This window comes from Medicago truncatula, chromosome 4 (assembly GCF_003473485.1).
Source record: "Medicago truncatula cultivar Jemalong A17 chromosome 4, MtrunA17r5.0-ANR, whole genome shotgun sequence".
Classification (NCBI taxonomy): domain Eukaryota; kingdom Viridiplantae; phylum Streptophyta; class Magnoliopsida; order Fabales; family Fabaceae; genus Medicago; species Medicago truncatula.
The window spans coordinates 61,041,570-61,061,788 of NC_053045.1; the positions used below are offsets into that span (position 1 = coordinate 61,041,570).

Genomic DNA, 20,219 nt, shown 5'->3' on the forward strand with positions numbered 1-20,219 from the left:
CATGACTTTTTTGACCATGTGTTAGTGCCACGTGGTAGTTAACGGCCACATCAGCATGTTGGATGGAGGAAATTAACGGAGGGGGGTAATTGACCGACGCTTGACAATTTCAGAGGTTTTTTTGACATTTTGCAAAATTCAGGGGGGTTTTTGACGAAAGTTACAATTTCAGGGGTAATTGACTATTTACTCTTCAAAAAATTATTAAAACCATTCAAAATATTATATAGGCATATTTGTAAATTAACATGACCAAATCTGCAGACAGCCGGTTGAAATAAATTAGTTATTAGTTAAGGCTCATGCAAACAAAACTACCAAAATACCCTTTTCATCGTTGGTATTTTGTTTTTATTATTATTGGAAAACGAAACATTAACAAAGAAAAGAAGAACAACAACAACAAGATTGTAAGAAGAAGGACAACAACAAGATTGTTTGTTCCTTCTTCTTTCTTTGTTTCTCTCTTTGATTCCAAATTTAATAGCAATTGATGCATGGGAACGTTCCAAACATGGAGAAAGGCCTACGGAGCTCTTAAAGATTCCACCAAGGTTGGCCTAGCCAAGGTCAATAGCGAATACAAGGTTCATATATATACTATTTCTCTATGTATCTCTATTTTCATCACCAAATTTTATTTTCTAGCCCAATATTCACATTTTTATTTTCCTTCTTTATTCATTCAAATTAATTATATGTGTTTTTTCATTTTGTTATCATAGGAATTGGACATTGCAATTGTAAAAGCTACAAGTCACTTAGAATATCCACCTAAGGAACGTCATGTTCGAAGTGAGTTTTCAAAATTTGTTGAATATATATAAAAATGATTATAACTATTTCAATTTCATCTTTCCGATATTTGAAAAAATTCTTGATCGGAGCATTGGTTGATCAACCTATTATGTTTGTTAATTTTCCATGACATTGCTTGCATTAGAAGAAATTAGAAATGAAAACAATACAACAGGGCCAAATTGGAATATTAAACTTATTTGCTATTCCAATATTGTGTTAATTATTTCTCTCTTTTGCTCTTCTTTGCAGAAATATTCTATGCTACATCAGCTCACCAACCAAGGACAGATGTATCTTACTGCTTACAGACCCTTTCCAAGAGACTTTTAAAGACTCGAAATTGGATAGTAAGTCCTTTTCATACTTAATGTAGGTTTATGTACACCGGCAGTGAATTTGACATAATTATGGTGAGCCCCTATGATTTTGACAAAATTTATTCTTTCGAGCTTTAACAAATTGACTGTATCAGCGTGATTTCAAACATATACTAGTCTGGCATCATTTCAATGCACTAACAGCTAAAGAAAAAAAGTTCAATTCTTCTTTCTTTTAATATGATATGTAGTAAAAAGTTTTGTGCCTGTGTCAGAAAAGTGTAGGTAAGGTTTTTTGTTATGCCTGCATTCTTCGTGTAATATATTTTTGCTCTAAGGCATTTATTTGTATGATAACTGAATAATGAAATTACAGGTTGCCATAAAGACATTGATTGTGGTCCATAGGATATTGAGAGAGGGTGATCTTAGCTTCAAAGAAGATCTTGTAAACTACTCACACAGAGTACGGTTTCTCCGAATTTCCAACTTCAAAGATGACTCAAGCCCTCTAGGTAAATTAATTGGTTTTATGGATTAATTATTTGTTGTGACTCTTCTATTGTGTGGTTTAGACTTTAGACCCTTTTGTTATTTGAATTTTCTTGTATGTCATGCCTAATTAGATTCCTCTATGCAGCTTGGGATTGTTCTGCATGGGTTCGAACCTATGCACAATTTTTAGAAGAAAGACTTGAATGTTTTAGAATTTTTAAATATGACATCGAGTTCGAGCGTTCAACAAAATTATCATCGCCGGCTTCAACTAAAGTGTGTACTTTTCCCTCAATTTTAATCACACGCTATATGTTCAATGCAAATTTTTGTTACTGTTTTCAGAAAATGAGTAACTTTCAGCTTTGACAGACACATAGCAGAACAACAGTGTTGACTAGTGATGAGCTGTTGGAGCAGTTACCGGCGCTGCAGCAACTTCTTTACCGACTTGTTTGCTGTCAAGTATGAGTTTTTTTATAAGAAAAAGTTAGATTTGGAATCTGCATGAAAAAATTGTTGCGCTTTTTTTGTGCTTAGATAACATATTAACATTTAATTAATTTGCTTTAATATATTGCAGCCTGAAGGAGCAGCTTTCAACAATTATCTAATACAGTATGCATTAGCGTTGGTATGAATATTTAGTTTGTTCTTTTTCACATAATAAAAAAACGTAGCAGTTTTAATAAGTATTGTTTAGAAAATGATGTCATTTCTCTAACAATACTTTTTCTCGTATGGAAATATCATTCAGATTTTGAAAGAGAGTTACAAAATATATAGTTCCCTCAATGATGGAATCATAAAACTTGGGGATGTGGTAATGTCTAGCTATCTCAGTTTAATTTTTTATTTTGATCACCTCACTTGAATTTTGAATGGTACTAACTAATGAAAAATGCAGTTCTTTGATATGGCGAAACACGACGCTATAAATGCTTTGCATATATATAAAAGAGCTGGCCAACAGGTTCATAATGATGTTTTACGTAACACACATCCTTGTTGTCCAAATTGAATTATATTTATGCTTAACAATTGATGAATATTTTTGCTATGTATGCAGGCTGAATGTCTTGCTGATTTCTATGAATATTGCAAGGGCTTAGACCTTGCAAGAAATTTTCAATTTCCAGTTTTGAGACAGGTTCTTTGTTGGCCGTTAATAGTTATATTTCATTTTGACATAAAATAATTTGTGACTAAGTTCTTTCCTACAATAAACAGCCACCGCCTTCTTTTGTTGCCACAATGGAAGAATACATTAAAGAATTAGCACCTACATCAGGCAGTGTTAAGAGCTTGGTAAGAAAAGTAATAGCTGTTAATACAAATTCATAAGACATGCTTATCTATTCTGCATATCGATTTTGACGCACTATAGTTTTTCACAAGTTTTTTATCATTATATTTTGCTCAACAATCTCGCATCTATGTTTTAGTTCAATTTTTTCATAAACTTTCATGTATGTCCCCGATGTATATGTATGTTAATGAAGGTCATTTTTAACGTCAGGATCAAGAAAATGAAGAACCACCGAAAGAAGAACCAGAAGAAAAAGAAACTGAAGAGCCTGAAGTAATTGAGGAACAAGCTGAAGAAATCAAGGAGGAAGAACCTGTTGAAAAGGAACAAACAGAGGAGGCTGAATTTCCTCCTTTGATATTGACTGATGGTTATGATGATTTTCTGGTATACTTTGGTTATGAACTTATATGGTAATGGCTTTCATGTTTGTGAAACTTGGTTTCATGGAATATATAATATATTGTTTTACATTTGCAGGGTCTAAATGAAATAAATCCAAAAGCTCAAGAACTAGAGGATAGCAATGCTTTGGCACTTGCAATCATACCACCTGATGGTAAGGACTAGATTATATGAAATTCATTATCTAGTCTTCTGGATGCTCAAATAATTACAAAATATGCTTGTTTGGATTTCCATCATTTATTTAACCATGCTTTTTTGTTTGATACTTGATCCAATTCTAAGATTTTCCTACTTTATGTAGGAAACAATTCAAACAATCTTGCTTTGACTAATATAACTGGAACTACTGGTTGGGAACTTGCACTTGTTACCACGCCAAGCAACCACACCTGCCAAGCGTCAGATCAAAACATGGTTTGTTTTACAACTTCATCACTTGCTATCATATAAGTTCACACTTCAATACCAACATAAAGAGTTGTGTTTGGAAATAGTTTTTATATGCACACACTATACATACTCAAAATATCAAATTACTACTAGTATGACTGTTAAGAAAAGCTCAAATTATATTATGTTGCATTTAAATCATGCTGAAGTTCTTTTCGTATTAAGTTCAATGAGGTTGCAGACAATCCTTTAAACCTGTAAGAAGAAAACGTTGATGTTCACTCTCTTCCTTCTTATGTTGAGTCAGGCTGGTGGATTTGACAAGCTATTGCTAAACAGTTTGTATGAAGATGAAAATGCAAGGAGACAACTTCAACTCCAAAATGCAGGTTATGGATATGGGGGGGCGGCTACACATAATCCGTTCAATAGTTATAATCAGCATGATCCATTTGCAGTATCGAATAATGTAGCGCTTCCATCTAACGTACAAATAGAATTAATGTCTCAACAACAAATGATGTTCCAGCAACAGCAAATGATGTTCCAACAACACAACACAATGATGGTACCTTACCAGCAGCAGCAGCCATATACTCATTACCCTCAACAGAAGTCCGTTATGCGTTCTTCTAATCCATTTGTAGATCCTTTACCTGTACCTAGCTATTCTTATGGTTCCATGCCCCACCAAGGGAGCTACAATATAATGTAGACTTCAGTCTCTAAGAAAGGATGTATTGTTTGTTATTTGAAGCAGGGTTAATCCAAGTCTTGCCTGTCAATGTTGCATATGATGTACATTTTTATTTGTAACCATCGATCATTTATTTTTCATTGAGCCTTCTTGGTTGCACACTTGCAACCGCTCACATTAAATGGTTAACTTTTCTAAGTAAAATGCCAAGAGTAAAGGTCCAAATAGAAACTAATAAGGACGGGAATAAAACTCCATTAACAATTATTCAAAGCCCAATGATTCATTAACCTTACTAAATCAACCTGACAAAGTGTACTCAATGTCGGTGATGGCTTAACAGACCCCTTGAATTGCTCAAAAATTCATGAAAACAAACATTAGGAGTTAGGACCCAGTCGGCGCTAAAAAATGTCTAGTGGGAGTTACGGTCCGATGGGATGAGCAATTCTGAGGAACCTATTGAGTAATCATTCTCAATGTCACTGAACTCTACCTACAGTTTGGGGGGTCAAACCATTTAAGTGCCTTGTGTATCCAAGATCAAGGAATTTGTGGTCAAGATTAGTCAAGAATGTAATCTAAGTGCCAATAAAATTTAAATTTCCATCTAAAAGCAATCTTAAATATCATAGTCAAGATCGAACTGCCGATGTTTCAACTTCGTAATTTTATTCCAAAATACATGATTAGAACACCAGTCATTCAATGTCGATTTGGCTGTCCAAGTTGCGACTTTGTAGACGTAGTAGGAAATTTAAATCCATCATAATTTAATAGTAGTAATAGTAGTTTAGGATTGATTTTTGCATCCTCCGAACACGAAAAACGCGAACAGGAAAAAATCATCATAATTTATTTCATTTCATGTAACACGAATACATGTATTTACATATTCATCCCTCTAAACATCTGCAAACTTTATATTCATGAATTGCAGAAGTAAAGCATACGAATGACACTTTTATATTATCACTGCTAAAGAGACACTTGTATATTATTACTGCTAAAAATTGTAATTAGAAATTACAAAAAATATACATAATATATATACACATGTCAACCATCGTAAGGCTCGTCTCACATCTCAGACAAAAGGTTGCTAATTTTGCGAAGCTCCTTGAGAGCTGACATGGCAGTAACCTGCCCTTTGCCAACCAGAACATTTTTAGACGTATTATTATCCAATGAAGTTCCCTGACCACACTCTTGTTGGAAAGCATACTCAATCACCTGTTACACAACCACACGATCCTTAAGATAAATTCTCTGAAACATAAGTTTAGGATTTACGCATCACATTATTGTCAGGTCACTCACCAACTTGTTTTTGATAAAATTTAAGTTACTACAAAAAAGAACTTTACCTGAATATGCTCAAGCATGGACTGCCCAATATTCTTTAAAGTTCCCATGACATTCTGGTCAGCAGAATCTCCATTAAAATTAACAGAACTGCAAAGATCACCAGCTGTAGAAGAGGAAGCTGTATTACTTTGATCGTTATACTTGTTGGTTTGTTTTACAGCCTCAGAAGCAAGTCCTCTTTTCTCAGACATCAACTCACCATTATTACGGCCAAACTTCCAAAGCCATTGGAATTTATTCAGTTTTATATTCCTAGAAAGTGTGGCGGAATTTCCTGTGGAATCATTATTGCGCCCTGCCACCGGAGATAGGTTGTTCTCAGGATGATCAGAAATTGGAAGAGGTGAATCGATGGGACTGCTATATGAAATTTCATTAATTACATCAAGGGATAAATTAGACCCAACACTACTTTTCTGTGAGACATTTTCATGATCTTTGAACTCATTAGGAGGACTAGCTAGGTTGAATGAGTTTTCCTCGCTGCCGGTGTTTCTGCTAAGACATCTATCATCAGCACCGTAATTGTTGCTTACGTCAGAGTCATCATCTTGTTGCTCCGCCTCAACTGCTAAAGAATGATTATCCTGCTGGCATAAGGTTTCATGACAGCCGAGATTTTCTATATCTTCTTCTGACCCAAGTTCCTTGGATAGATCTTCTAACAAACTGCGCTTAACAGATGTCTTAGATTCCTTTTTACCATTCTTGATTGTTGACGAAGATGGTTCAGATACTGTTCTTTTTAAACTTAACTTTACCTTTTCTGTCCATCTCTTTTTCTGAGATGGAACCTGCTTTTCTACTCCATCTTGTTTAAGTTCTTCAGCACTGTGGACAACTCTCCACTTTTCTTCCCAGTAGCTATTATCAGGTAATAAACTCTTAGGAGTTTTTGGTGAACCTGATTCACATGCAATGGTGGTAACAGATCTTGTAATAACTGATTTACCCTTGTTGTTATATTCTACAAGTGCAGGTGTCGAGGATGAAATTTCAGTACTTAATGCAAGAGTCTGCAAGGATTTAGCTTTCTCTATTAGTTTTTTAATGTTTGTGTTCTCAGGGAAGCTTAATAATCTCTGGAGACATGTCGTAGGATTTTCAGTTGCAAGTAGTGAAGATCTTATATGAAGTAACATTGCCACAGCAATAGCTGAGATAAATGCTCCGCGAGATGAATGAAAGATCCTAAAACAAGTGTCTGTGTTGTCCTCTGCATGCTTTTCCATTTTACTATTATCTGATAAAAATATTTCATCCCAGACGATCAAGAGGTTGTCAAGTGAAAATTCTCGTCCAAATAAAACTCTCAACCAGCGGAGAGCAAAGTACTGTGGTTCAACCCCGAGATCAACAAGATGGCTATACAAAGATGAATCCACATGCGACAATAAATGATACAATGCAGCAGAAGCTTCAATTACAGGTGGCAAACCAGTATGGGACCCAGCAACAGGAGAATAAGAGAAAAAATCAGCCATTGCAACTGAACCGTGAGCCCCATTCATTAAAGCTTCAAACATACAGTAAGCATCATGCTCAATAAATTTCTCAGATAAAACAATGCCCAGTTCACCTTCAACCCCATAAGCGTCACTTAGCAATACAATGGTCTGTATCTTAGGATCAAGCTCATCAAGACTCTTGATTTTCATTCCTTTTCCGTGAGAACCGATTTCGTCATCCGTCAAGTCTGAAGATTTTTTAAAATCAAAGCTGTAAGAAAGATCATTCTCTTGACAAAAGAGACCATCAAATCTGTCTGTAAAATGATCTTCATAAAGTTTTCGAACTTCTGCAAGGCGCTCCACATCAACTTGGAGAACATAAAGCAAAGGAGCAAGCAACTCGTGCATACCTACAAAATAAATAAAAAGAAGCTCATTAATGTTGGTTCAAAATTCAAATAGTTGCATTTGCATAACATAAACAAGTTATACGGAATCTGGAAGCCCAAGAAAGGCAGTTCATAATTCATCAAGTATCAGGTTCGCCAACAAGTTAATCATTTAATGTCCAGTAATTCATGAGCCTTTCAATAAACCAGATGCAGGTTTTAACATTTCATTCATACAGATAATACGGCAGTGGTCAACGCAAAAATATTTATAAACTTGTTGCCATTAAAGATTATATGACAAAAATAGTAACTAAATCCCGTTTCCGATAGTGTAGAGAGCATGAGATTTGCAATGAGTAAATCATATGAAGTGCCGTTTTTTATTAGTTAACTAAAGCTTTCATTCAATTAGACGTGCTAATGCGCTAAGGCTAGTTATATAAGGTTGCAAGGAAATAACATAAATGAAAAAAGTTTAGAAAAGCGAACCAATTAAGCACGGTTACTTACCGAGTTAGAAGGAAAAGTAAATACCGTCCCAAAGTGAGCAAACGTATTTAGGAGGAAGGTAAACATATTGTGTGTAACTGTTGCTTGGCTGAGGAATTTACCTTGTCTATAACCACAATCGGGATGTCTAAGACACCATAATAATAAAATCCGTCTCAATATGCCTTGGCACCCTTTAGTCTGGAAATAGTTGCCATGTTCTGGGTATAAACGTGATAAATCCTGATCCACCATCCTCTCCAGCTCTGCATTGTGAAAAAAGCGACCCCATGTACTATCTGCATGTAAAGAACATTTTATTGTCACCACAGATGGAGCCAGCGGAAAGAGAGGGTTAGATAAACTAGATAAAAATCAACTTAATAGCATTCCAAATGCTGGAGACAGCACTAAGACAACATATTCAGCAACTTAGGCCCCGTTTACTTTCTGAAAACATTTTCAGTTTCATTTTTAAAATCTATATTCGTTTTAAATTGCTAACAAGGAGATGGAAGACTCGTGTGGTGAACAATTATGATAGAGAGAAGATGGAAGACGAGTTTTAAAGAATGCATTTTAATAAACAATAAAACAGTGTTTTGACCTTTCAAAATTTCTGAAAATGCTAGATTTGTTTTCAAAAACGGTGAGGAAAATACTTGATCTATATTCTCTTATGATTATTAGTTGAAGTGAAAATGAAAACAGAAAACATTGGAAGTAAATGCCCCTTAGTTTCTTATCTTCTATTATGCTCTCTCGTCACACCAAGCATTTGTTGATTGCCATTATTGTTTAGCTTAACCTTCTTGTGAGTTCGGTTGGCACTAAATAAGCATGTAGCATCACTAAATTCCTCCAGGGAAACATAGTTTGATATAAATTATGGAAGTTGGAACGTAGAAATAAGTATATAATCTGGCCGAAAACAAATAGACGGATAATGGATGATTGAGCTCTTGTTAAACCTATCTCATGAAAAGTGCAAGAAAACAATATACATTAGCACTACATAAATCTAACTTGCTCTATACTGAGTAAATAGGAATTTATGGCAGTATAACGGCCAAATCCTGGAAATAGATTTATCCAGATGACATAATGGGGTGTAAAAATTTGCAAAGATTTACTTGGATTTTGTGAAAGCGGGTTGTCCATGACAAGATTGGGTGAACTACTTTCATCCTTTGGAACGTGGGGATCAACCAGGAGCCGCCCTCTCAAACTAGCATACCTGACAGGATTAGAAACATTACATTACATGTCAAATAAGCAAGAATATCCAAAAATAAAATGCAATTGGATCATATGTGACAGACATCAAGAAAGACCAAGTTCTATTAACTATTATCTCTCAAGATGGCAACAACACTTCACATGACGAATAAATTAACGCCAAATGCCCAAATCTATATAATTGAAACAAACAAAGCTCAACCCAAATGGAAAAACAAATTTCTATTCATTTCTGCCGATGAAACAAAACAACTACACCTTGATATACAATGATAATGATCTGACAGAAAATCAAATAAAAAAGTAGTATTGACTTTAACATGATGCATAGAGATCAACATTCTCATTGTCAACAAAAAAAAAAAGTATTTCCATGTATTGTGCTTGTTGAGAGTTGAAAATCATAAGTCATAATCTGGACCAATCATATGCAAACAAAAACAATTACATGTATAATTGTATATGTTATGCTTATCAACAATAATAGCAAGGAACTTGGGATATTTTAAGCTAAAAAACCCATCAATAAAGCTCTGAACTTTGCACTGAGTCTAAGGAATACAATTATCCAAATACCATGAATTGGATTAAAACATGTAAGAAAAAATGGAAATAATTTACTTCTTCTATAATTGGATCAAAACAAAGACACTATAAGGCATGTTTACCAAGTGAATTGGCTTACCTTCTTCGAGAATTAGCAGTGGCACGACGAAGATCATCAACGGAAGTTGAAGATGAAGAAGATGGCAAAACCCCAAGATTTATACGCCACTGCAAACCTCTAAGATCATCGAATAACCGATTCTCCGGCACCGGTTCCTGAGAAATGGTGCCGGAGATTAAAGATGAAACCGACGATGTTTTTGACAATGGTGGATCCAACAGAGCCGGTGGCATGATTTTCCGGCAATCGGTCACCGACCCAATTGCTTAAAGGCAACGATGATCAAGAAAAATGGCAGCTTAGGAGAAAACAATAACAATAAAATTGGTCGAAATGTCTGAAACACAAACCATAAAATGAAACGAAAAGCTTCAATTTGTGTATATATGGAAGAAGAAAAAAGAAAAAAAAAAGGTTAAGTTTGTGTTGGGGATAGGTAAAAATTGAAGATTTAAGGAAAAGAAGAGAGAATTGTTGAAGAAAAGGAATTGAAATGTGTAGGAAGAAGGAGGAGAGAGAAAAATGAGAATAAAACGAAGAGAATTGGGTTGTTGAAATTACGTGGCAATAAATGATTGGTAGACTTGCTATAATGTTTGTTCTTGCCCGTTTTGATTGTGAGAGGATACAGAAATGGAAGAGACCAATAGAGAAAGAAAGAATACCACTGTTTTCCTTTTCTCTTTTGACTAGGAAGGAAAGAAAGAATGCAAGTTTGTTTGGGCATGGAAAAGGGAAGAAAAATAATCCCACTTAGGCGTAAAAAAAAAAATACTAGCTTATAGTTGTTGGACTAGCTTATAAATTAGTTGGATGAAAATGTGATGTGTTTGATAACCAGTTTCACGAGCTTATAGCGTTTTTTTAAAAACTATTTCAAATAACTTTTTACCTTACAGTGGATAGCTTTTTACATTTTCTTCTAATAATGACCTTATTATTTTATTTTTATTACTCTTTTATCACTCACTCACGTTTTATTTTTTCCTCTTCTATGATACTATTTCGTTTGTTCCTCTTTTCCACCGTTCCCTCTTTTGATGAATTGTCACTTTAATCCTTGTATAGAGTTGCAAGTTAAAATGAATAAATCTTAATAAGTAATATAATAAAACAGTAGATTAGTGTGTTTTCACATTAGTTCTTTAAACTTTTGTCATTAACATATCAAACATTGAAATGCTCCATGTTACTGTTGTAAAAAGTTTGGGAGCTTCATTTTTCCCATTGTTCTCTAAAAAATCACTTGAAACTGAAAGTATATTTTTATACAGAAAAAATGTGTTTTTGTCTAGAAGTTTATTTTCAATGGGCATAAAAAATCCCAGGTGTTTTTAAGAAAGTAAATTTATGAATGAATGTGGGTTAAAAAAAAAAACCATCATTTTTTTTCTTTTCTAAATCAATATCTTGAAAATACACAAAGTCTAGTATAGTTTTTTAGATTTGTGAGATGATAATTTAGTCACTTAAAATAAGTATATAATTGATTTATTCTTTTTCAAATTTAGCATTATAGTACATTCATTTTGATGTATGAAGAAGGGACCAAAGACAATACGTGACTTTCATAGGTTTTGATGAATATTTATTTTCAATGCTTAAATATGTATTTCATCTTTGCAATTAGGGGTCGTTCAAAAATTGGTCACTGTAATCGCTAATCCTGACAATTTACCCTTGCATTGTTTAATCATTTAAAATTTCGTCCATCTCCCCACTTAATCACTGCCATGTCACTAATTTGATGATGTGGCAATCACTGCCATACATGAAATTTCAATTTTACCCCTGGGTTTCCAATTCTTTCTTCAATATTTTGTCCTCTTCTTAAGGGCAAAATTGGAATTTCATGTGTGGTTGTGATTGCCACATCATCGAATTTGTGACGTGACAGTGATTAAGTTGGTCAAAGGACGAAATTTTAAATAATTAATGATTGCAAGGCTAGTTTGCAAGGATTAGCGAATACATAGACCAATTTTTAAATGATCCATAATTGCAAGGATGAAATACATATTTAAGCCTATTTTCAAAGGTTATATTTTTTTGACATAATTTTGATTTATTTTTAAAATTAAATTATCATGTAATTTTAGATCATTTTATATTTATAAAAGCTAAATTTATCAAAACTTTAATTTTAAATTAGTAGCCTTTAAGCTATCGGCTAGTTTATAGCTTCTTTTTACCAAACAGAGCTTGCAAAATCATAGTACTCCTTTTAGTTGGCAAAAATAAGGCATAATAAATGTTTGAATTCGAACCTCAAACACTATATATATATACTCTTTTTATCGGTAGGTAGTGGTGTTAAAATATATAAAAAGAAAAAGGTGTTTGTCTATTTAACGAGAGACAGCTTCTTTTTCTGGTAGTGTCCTTTTTGTTTTTTATAGCACTTATGTACCATTATGGTATATACCATTGATCAATTAGGGTGTGCCACGTGGCATACCTTTTAATTTTTTTATCAAATAAAGCATTTATAAAGTAATATTGGTAGGTGGCACACTTTAATTGGCCAATGGTATATAACATTGGTACCATTATGGTACACAAGTGTTATCCCTTTTTTTTTTTTTTGGTAGTGACGAGAGACGGCTTCTAGTGCGAGCAAAACCAATTATATTGTGCAAGTTTAAAACTAAAGGATGTGTAAATATCATTTTAATAGGCTTTAAAGGAGATAAATGTAACTTTTCCTACGTTATGATGAATTTATGTAGAATTTTGTTTTTGAAACTTCTAAATATATTTCAAAAAAGAATGAAAGGAACGCATGGAAACGATGCTTCAGTCTTTGAAAGTATTATGAAACTAAAGGGAGAAATGATTTGAAATGAAGAAACTAAAGAGAGAAATGGAAAGCATTGTATTATTTTTCAATGAATCAAATGTTACAATAGTGATGAATCAAACTTATAGGTTAGCTCTAGACTAGGATAACAAGCGTGATACCAATTCTAACTACTTCTAACTGTAATGCCAATTGACAGTGAGCTATTGATACTCGTAATTATTTGTTAGTTAAGGTTAGATGAGTTAGCTTGGTTCTCAAGTAATCTTTTTTCTTCCTTTTTAAGAAAGGAAGACAATCACAAATTGTGATGCAAAGACAATTCAAATACCTCATCCTGTGAATAAAATCATACATGGTGAATAAAAGAAATTGAATAGATCAACAGATCATTTGTAATAACAGTACAAACCCCCTTTTTATATCTAACACTTAATTTTGAAAACTGGCCAAATGATTCCATAAAAAAAAAATGTTCAAATGATCAAGTTTCTTTTGTTGAAGACAATAATTAAGATGTGATATAAAAATAAAACTGAACAATCCATGGTGGTTTTTATATTCTAACCACCAATCAGCGCCTTTAGGCTCTCATTTTTTTTATCTTCGGACCAATTTTTTATTTATTATATTTTTGGTTGATAGATGAAATGACAAAAGTCATCGAAAACTCACATATAACTGGAGGAGCCGGACTTTGAACCTAGTCACGGTGTCCAACCTAATAATTTTGGTATTCTTGTTAGTTGAGCTAGAACCTGTGGACTCTTGAGACCAAATTAGCTTAAATGGTTTTATTCTTTAGTATTGTCTATTCCCACCCCTAATTTTAATCTACACATATTCTATTTTTTGTTTTTTGTGAAAGCAACATAGCAGTGGCCGGCCGTATAACTCACAAGTCAAATTGACAGGCATAAGGCAAATGGAGCAACTTTTTACACCTCCCTTTTTCCTATTACACTTCTTTTAAAGAGGACAATAGCCCCTTGCAAAGTGTTATCGACACTTCTGACTTGAAATGACAAGGACAAAAGTAGTCCATGCATAATTATGATCTTAAATATCTTTAATAATCTGTTAAAAAAATAATAAAAATTTGTTATTTTAAAAATATGTAGATTCAACAAGATCTTATATGCTACCATTTGTGTTTGTATATTAGAGAAAAAAAAATATGATCAAAACATATTACATAAATAGTGCACATTTTCAAAGTAGGCCATTTAAATTGGAGCAATGATATATGAACAACCATTGGTGACAACTTCAATTTTCTCTATTTCTATTGGTCAAAAATAATAGAGAGAGAAAAATGAAGGGAGATAATAAAAACATAATGTGAGTATGAGAGAGAAAATTGTCAAAAAATTATTGCAAAATGGATACGAGTTATGTCAAATTATGTTTGTCCCTTGGTTGTATCATCAGATATGGCTAACTTTTTTAGACCCGAATTCAACCATATGATATGTCACTAAGTAGTAATAAATGAACATATGTTTTGTTAAAAAAAGTTAATCAACAAATAACTCATAATATGTTCCCTCCCTCCCTCAAAAAAAAAAAAAAAAAAAAAAAAAACTCATAATATGCAAGAAAGATCTGTAATTGAGGTAGTATTGTTTAGATAAGTTTTTTTTTTTTTAGTGGTTTAGAGATAAGTATTACGAATGAATGAAAGAGAGGGAAAATTATCATATACCGACTAAATTGACATATTGAATGACAAATGAAGCAACCAATTCAAATAGTTGTTTTTGACAGAGTAACCAAACATCAATCATGTCATGTTCGGTACTTTTCTTCGGTGCCGTTTACAGTAGGAGACGTGAATAGGTCTCCTACGGTAGGAGATCATATAAAATACAGTTTTTTTTTTTTTTTTACCAAAATGACATGTGTTTGTAGTTTGTGGTACATTGGTAACCTACTGTTGAAGGTAAATTCTATATAAGTTATTTATTTAAGAGTTTTTCTATTTACACCCCATGTTTTTCTGGTTACACCCAAATTTTCTTTAAAAAAATTTATAATATCAAAATTGCCCTTTTATATAAATTTTCTTAAAACCCTAATTTTATTCATTGTCAGTGAGTTTCGCCCTCTTTCACCCCATAAAGCGATCGATCAAACAATTTGATGTTCAATATCAATCTCCATGAAAATTAAAGAGTGAATCAAAATATTTTTCATCCATACTCAATTGGATATAAGTAAGTGAATTTCTTCTTCTATTTGCTAGTTTCAATTTTTTTCCTTCAACTGCACTGATGCACTGTACGATTACGGTTTTAATTTACATTGGCAAGGTTAACTTAAATTCAGTTTAAGTAGGTTCATGTAAACACATGAACCTACTTAAACTGAGTTTACATGAACCTACTTAAATTGAGTTAACATGAACCAACTTAAACTGAGTTTACATGAACATACTTAAACTGAGTTTACATGAACTTACTTAAACTGAGTTTACATGAACCTACTTAAACTGAGTTTACAAAATCGCAGAACTGTGAATCGCAGAACAAGGAAAACACAAAATCAGAACTGAGAACCCATAACAAGAAAAACACAATCGATTGAAGAACAACACTTGCTAACCTGATTTACTTCGAATTTTCTTTGAAATCATGAATGGACGTGAGAAAGTATGGTTTTGAAAATCTTCGCAGAACACAATCGATCGGTTGGAGAATTATGGTTTTGGAAGAAGGGTTTTGGGGTGTAACCAAAAAAGAAGGAATAGGCTTTTTGAAAATCAAATTTTATGAAAGGGTAATCTTGTCATTTTGGGGTGCAACCATGATTAACTAGGGTGCAAGTAGAAAAACTCTTTATTTAACTGTTGGGCAATCTTGGAATTTCCTCCGAATTAAAAAATTATTTTCCCAGCAACATTGTAATTGCAGCATCGTTGCTATTCCTTGAACGCCATTAACATAATGGCTGCAATTTCTTTTTAGAGAAATATAATGACTGTAGTTGAAAATATATTTACGATTTTACTATACATATTGAAGATTATGAGTTTTTTAAAAAAAAAATAATTGAATATTATTAGTTGAATGGTCAATATACAACAAGAGTTAAATAAGTTTTTAGTCTCGAATGAAAAATAATTTGACATGTTAATGTCTCAGCGAAAAAATTCAACCCCCAATTTCATTCTCTACTTCATCCGTTTTTAAATATAAACAAAATTTACTTTTTAGGTTCATTCATTTAATATGAAATAACTAATCAACAAATAATATTAGCGATTAAAAATTGCTATCACACATGATTTGATTATTGGTAGCTCTCATACGTTATTAACTGTTTAGAAGATATTTTAGATTGATCATTGAACATTCTTTCATAGTGATGTATCCAAATAAATATTTTCGTGTCCTGCCGTGGCATTGGAGTTATGTTTGAAAAAATAATAATAAACGTTGATATAAGGTAAATTAGTAGTATATTCAAATTTGACTTTTTCATATTCCAAGGTAAATAAACGTAAAAAAAGGTAAATTAGTAGTATTAATTAGGGTTATGTTTGGAGTACAACTATAATAAGCAAAAATTAACATTTTAGATTCATTCATGAAATGATGTATATAGTCTTTATTATAGACCACATACATCATTTAATGAATGAATCTAAAATATTAATTTTTGCTTATAATAGTGACCTTATGGTGTATTTAGAAACAATTTTTTCTCTCAATGGGTGCTTAGAATTAGGGACGGAGGGAGTATTATGTTTTTTTGAGGGAACAGAGGGAGTATTATGTTGTTAGCCGTAATCTTATTTAATTCAAATATTCGTATGTTTTCTATTATTGTCTTTTGCATTAAAAATTTAATTATAATACAAAATCATGCCCCAATTAGTCAAATTAACTAACCCTTTAATAAACATCCCCACCCAAAAATTCAATAAGGAAAAATATGAAATTAACTTTTTGCTTAAAGGGTTCGTGAAGCAAAGATTTTTCTGCGAACATATGCACAAGAAAACCATATGCACAACAAAATCATTTACTTAAATTGACAATAACACCCTTTATGTAAATTGTTTGCAAAATCATTTAAGTTATTAAAGATCAACTTTAAAGATTAAAATATATTATCCTAGTGGGTCAACCTGTTAAGAAATTTGTGTCATTTAAAACGTTCTCTCTAAATCCAATGGCTCACAACCAATTTACAAACCAATAAAAAAAAAAAATTGTAGTCTCGTATGATAGAAGGCCCATTAAGATCGCCTACCGTAGCCAGAGCCATTTTCTTCTTCTTTTTTCATTTTACACACAAAACTACAAAGAAAAGTTTTTTTTTTTTACCTCAATTTGATTTCTGTGTTAATTAAATGGATTTTTTTTTTCACACAAGTGATCTAAGAATAGTATTGCTTACGAAATACATAAAAGAAAATTTTATTTTAAAAATATAAGTCAAATCCTTGTCAAAGTAATAACTACACATCCTATCTTATATATATAAATGTAGGCTAAATTGTATTTTTGGTCCCTTAACTATTTAGGTAGTATCGCTTTGGTCCCTTAATTAAAATTCGATTTATTTTGGTCCCTTAACTTCTCTCTGTTACACATTTTGGTCCTTTCGGTTAATTTTAATTCAAAAACGTTAGGTTTTCTTCATTTTCTTCTGGCACTTTTCTGGGATTCTTGTTGTTGAAGGTTGATGGAGATGATATGAAGATGAAAAAGAGGAGAAGAAAACCTAACGTTTTTGAATTAAAACTAACAAAAAGGACCAAAATGTGTAACGGAGAGAAGTTAAGGGACCAAAATAAATCGAATTTTAGTTAAAGGACCAAAGCGATACTACCTAAATAGTTAAGGGACAAAAAAAATGCAATTTAGCCTATAAATGTATTTCTTCTTTTTAGCATTCTTCTCAACAAAAAAAGTTATTCATATCTTCACAGATTTTTTTTTTTAAGAAGAAATGAAACACTACTATCATCACTGAAAAGTGTGCATTACGTGGACAGTTGAATAGTATTTCCTCCGTTTCAAAATGAGTGTCGTTTTAGGTCTTTATACACATATTAAGAAATACAATGATTAAAAGAAAGAGAATGATTATTTTACCAAATTATCTTTATTAGCTATTGGTTAGTTTTAAAAGTAATACTTTGGAAGTAGTGTGCAGAGTATTAATTGGATGATACAATTGAAAAGAAAAAGTTATTATTGCATTGGAAACTGAAAGCGACATTCATTTTGAAACAATTTTTTTTGGCTAAAGCGACACTCATTTTGAATCGGATGGAGTATTATAATTTTCCAAATTTCAAGTATGCATTCAATCTCTTAAATGAGAAAAATATCCTATTGTGTAAAAAAATAAACCAGGCCAAATATAGTTTGACATTTTGCTTTGGGTGGCATTTAGGGTGGGTAGGGAAAAGATTCTCCTACCATGGGAAAGTTGTATCAAACCATTAGATCTAATCAAGATTGCAAATTTACTATGGTCAGTCAGTATCAAATCTCTCTCAGTTTCTCTCTTTACCTCCTCTCTCCTACCTCAAGAACAAATTACAAAACCACCACCATTTTTAATTTCAATCTTCAACCTTTACCATTGAACAATCTTCATTGTATTTTAATTTCACTTGTCATTGAAAGAAAAAGAATTAAACATTTTCATTGAAATATTGGATCCATTGCCCTTTTAAAAAAAGAGAAAACGGTAAATAAAATTAAGCAAAAAGAAAAGAATAGAAACCACACCCTTACAGTAGTACATCCATAAAAACAACGTCTCCTAAACTAAAACCCATAAAATCTAAACTTAATTTCAAAAGCAAAGTTAATTGTATAAAAAATGTTGTTCTACAATTCCTCTCATATGTTCCCTCATTACCTCTATCCCAATCTTCTTTCAAGTCCAGTAAAAGAAATATATATTTCTTTATTGTAAGAGAAAAGTGTTTTGTTGATCAGATCTGTAGTTTTTGTCTCAAATCTGAAATTGAAGAAAAATGGATGGGAGAGAAGGTTTTCGAATCTAAAATTGGTTCTCTTGTTTGATGAAACTAATCAATTGTTTTATTTATTTTTTGTTTTAGCATAGGCCTTTGGGAAGATAAACAATGGAAGTATGAAACTCTGTAAAATTCCAGATATAGATGATGAAGAAATGTGAGAGAGAAAAAAAATAAAGTGTAGATAGACCATGATAAAATCAATATACACCTTTTTAATCTAATAGTAAAAATATAATTTTCCCATGGTGGAAGAATCTTTCCCTTACCCACCCTAAATGTCACCTTTGCTTTGGTTCTATGACTCTATCCTCTTCTAAATTTTCGGTTTTGGTTTAATAATTTGATCTCTCACTGAAACTCATGTATCTATCAATTGGGAGTACGTAATAATTTGATTCAATTGGTTTAATGATTTGATTCAGCAGGTACGTACATTACCTGACCTGACCAGAAGTGAAGGGCCCCTCCCTGACTCTTTCCCACCCTATGCCTTTCCTCGCACACCCTATTTTTTTCTTCCAATTTTACCCCTAGTCTGGATTTCGTTTTCCGGATTGCATTGTTAGAATTTTGCAGATGTTTTCGGATTTGAAAATCCAGAATAATGTTTTACCAGAACTTTTGCAATTTTAATCTTCAAAATTCGTAAAATAAAATAAAAAATAGAAATAAAAGGACACAAACATAAAAACAACTGATTTTATTAATATATGAACAATACATTACAATAACTTTCAAGCTTTTAAGCTTATTGCATAAGATCCTAAATCTATTTCTACTATTAACTTATTACATAAGTATTACTGGTGGCTCCAGCCACCGTTGGAGAGGAAAGAGGGGGGAGGAAAGAAGGTGGCGGGAAAAAAGAAACTAATGCTGCCTGATAGGACATACCAGTAACTTTGGTGTTGGTGGGGAGACAGAGGGGGCACAGGGGCCTCTAGGGAACAAGAGACCATGATGGTCAACATGACACCTAGGCAAACCAACCTCACACCCATACTGACCCCTTCCCTATTGACCGATCATATGACCCCTGATGGATTTCCAAAGAGGCCTCTTTGTATGAAAGGCCAACGATGGAAACACATTGTTGTAGAGGAGAATAGGAGAAAGAAGAAGGTGTGCAAATGTTTGAGGAAATGAACCATATTTATAGGGGAGTGGGATTAAAAAAACGTGTGAAAGCCATCAATGTCGGTCAAAAAACGTGTAGAAACACGTTTTTCAACTTGACCACCGTCCAAAGCGTTTGAAAAACGTTTTCTTTGTGGTGCAGACCACCGACCAAAAGTTTCTGGGTTAATCCATAATATATAATCTAGAATACACATATATTCCGGAAACATACGATACTAGGGTAAACAAAGGGAAACTTAGGACTTTGAG

At 32.7% G+C, this 20,219-nt stretch overlaps 2 protein-coding genes across 3 annotated transcripts; one reads left to right on the forward strand and one right to left on the reverse strand.

The window, feature by feature from the left end:
- The first annotated feature begins 397 nt into the window (after positions 1–397).
- LOC11431040 (putative clathrin assembly protein At5g57200) lies at positions 398–4,479 on the forward strand. Its single transcript, XM_003610008.4, has 15 exons — positions 398–587; positions 726–795; positions 1,051–1,148; positions 1,495–1,633; positions 1,759–1,889; positions 1,986–2,078; positions 2,197–2,247; positions 2,371–2,436; positions 2,521–2,586; positions 2,683–2,763; positions 2,844–2,921; positions 3,133–3,309; positions 3,403–3,481; positions 3,632–3,744; positions 4,028–4,479. Exons 1-15 carry the CDS (start codon positions 498–500, stop codon positions 4,433–4,435), a joined length of 1,740 nt encoding a protein of 579 aa, XP_003610056.2. The 5' UTR covers positions 398–497; the 3' UTR covers positions 4,436–4,479.
- An 881-nt stretch (positions 4,480–5,360) lies between these two features.
- On the reverse strand, positions 5,361–10,707 carry LOC11431041 (TBC1 domain family member 5 homolog A). Of its 2 annotated transcripts, XM_003610009.4 has the most exons (5): positions 10,042–10,707; positions 9,251–9,354; positions 8,240–8,416; positions 5,785–7,646; positions 5,361–5,650 (listed from the first exon to the last, which is right to left on the reverse strand). In XM_003610009.4, exons 1-5 carry the CDS (start codon positions 10,254–10,256, stop codon positions 5,498–5,500), a joined length of 2,511 nt encoding a protein of 836 aa, XP_003610057.2. In that variant the 5' UTR covers positions 10,257–10,707; the 3' UTR covers positions 5,361–5,497. The 2 variants fall into 2 exon arrangements, with proteins under 2 accessions (XP_003610057.2, XP_024637876.1); XM_024782108.2 differs by lacking the exons at positions 9,251–9,354; positions 10,042–10,707 and having other exon boundaries at positions 8,139–8,383.
- Positions 10,708–20,219: the final 9,512 nt, after the last annotated feature.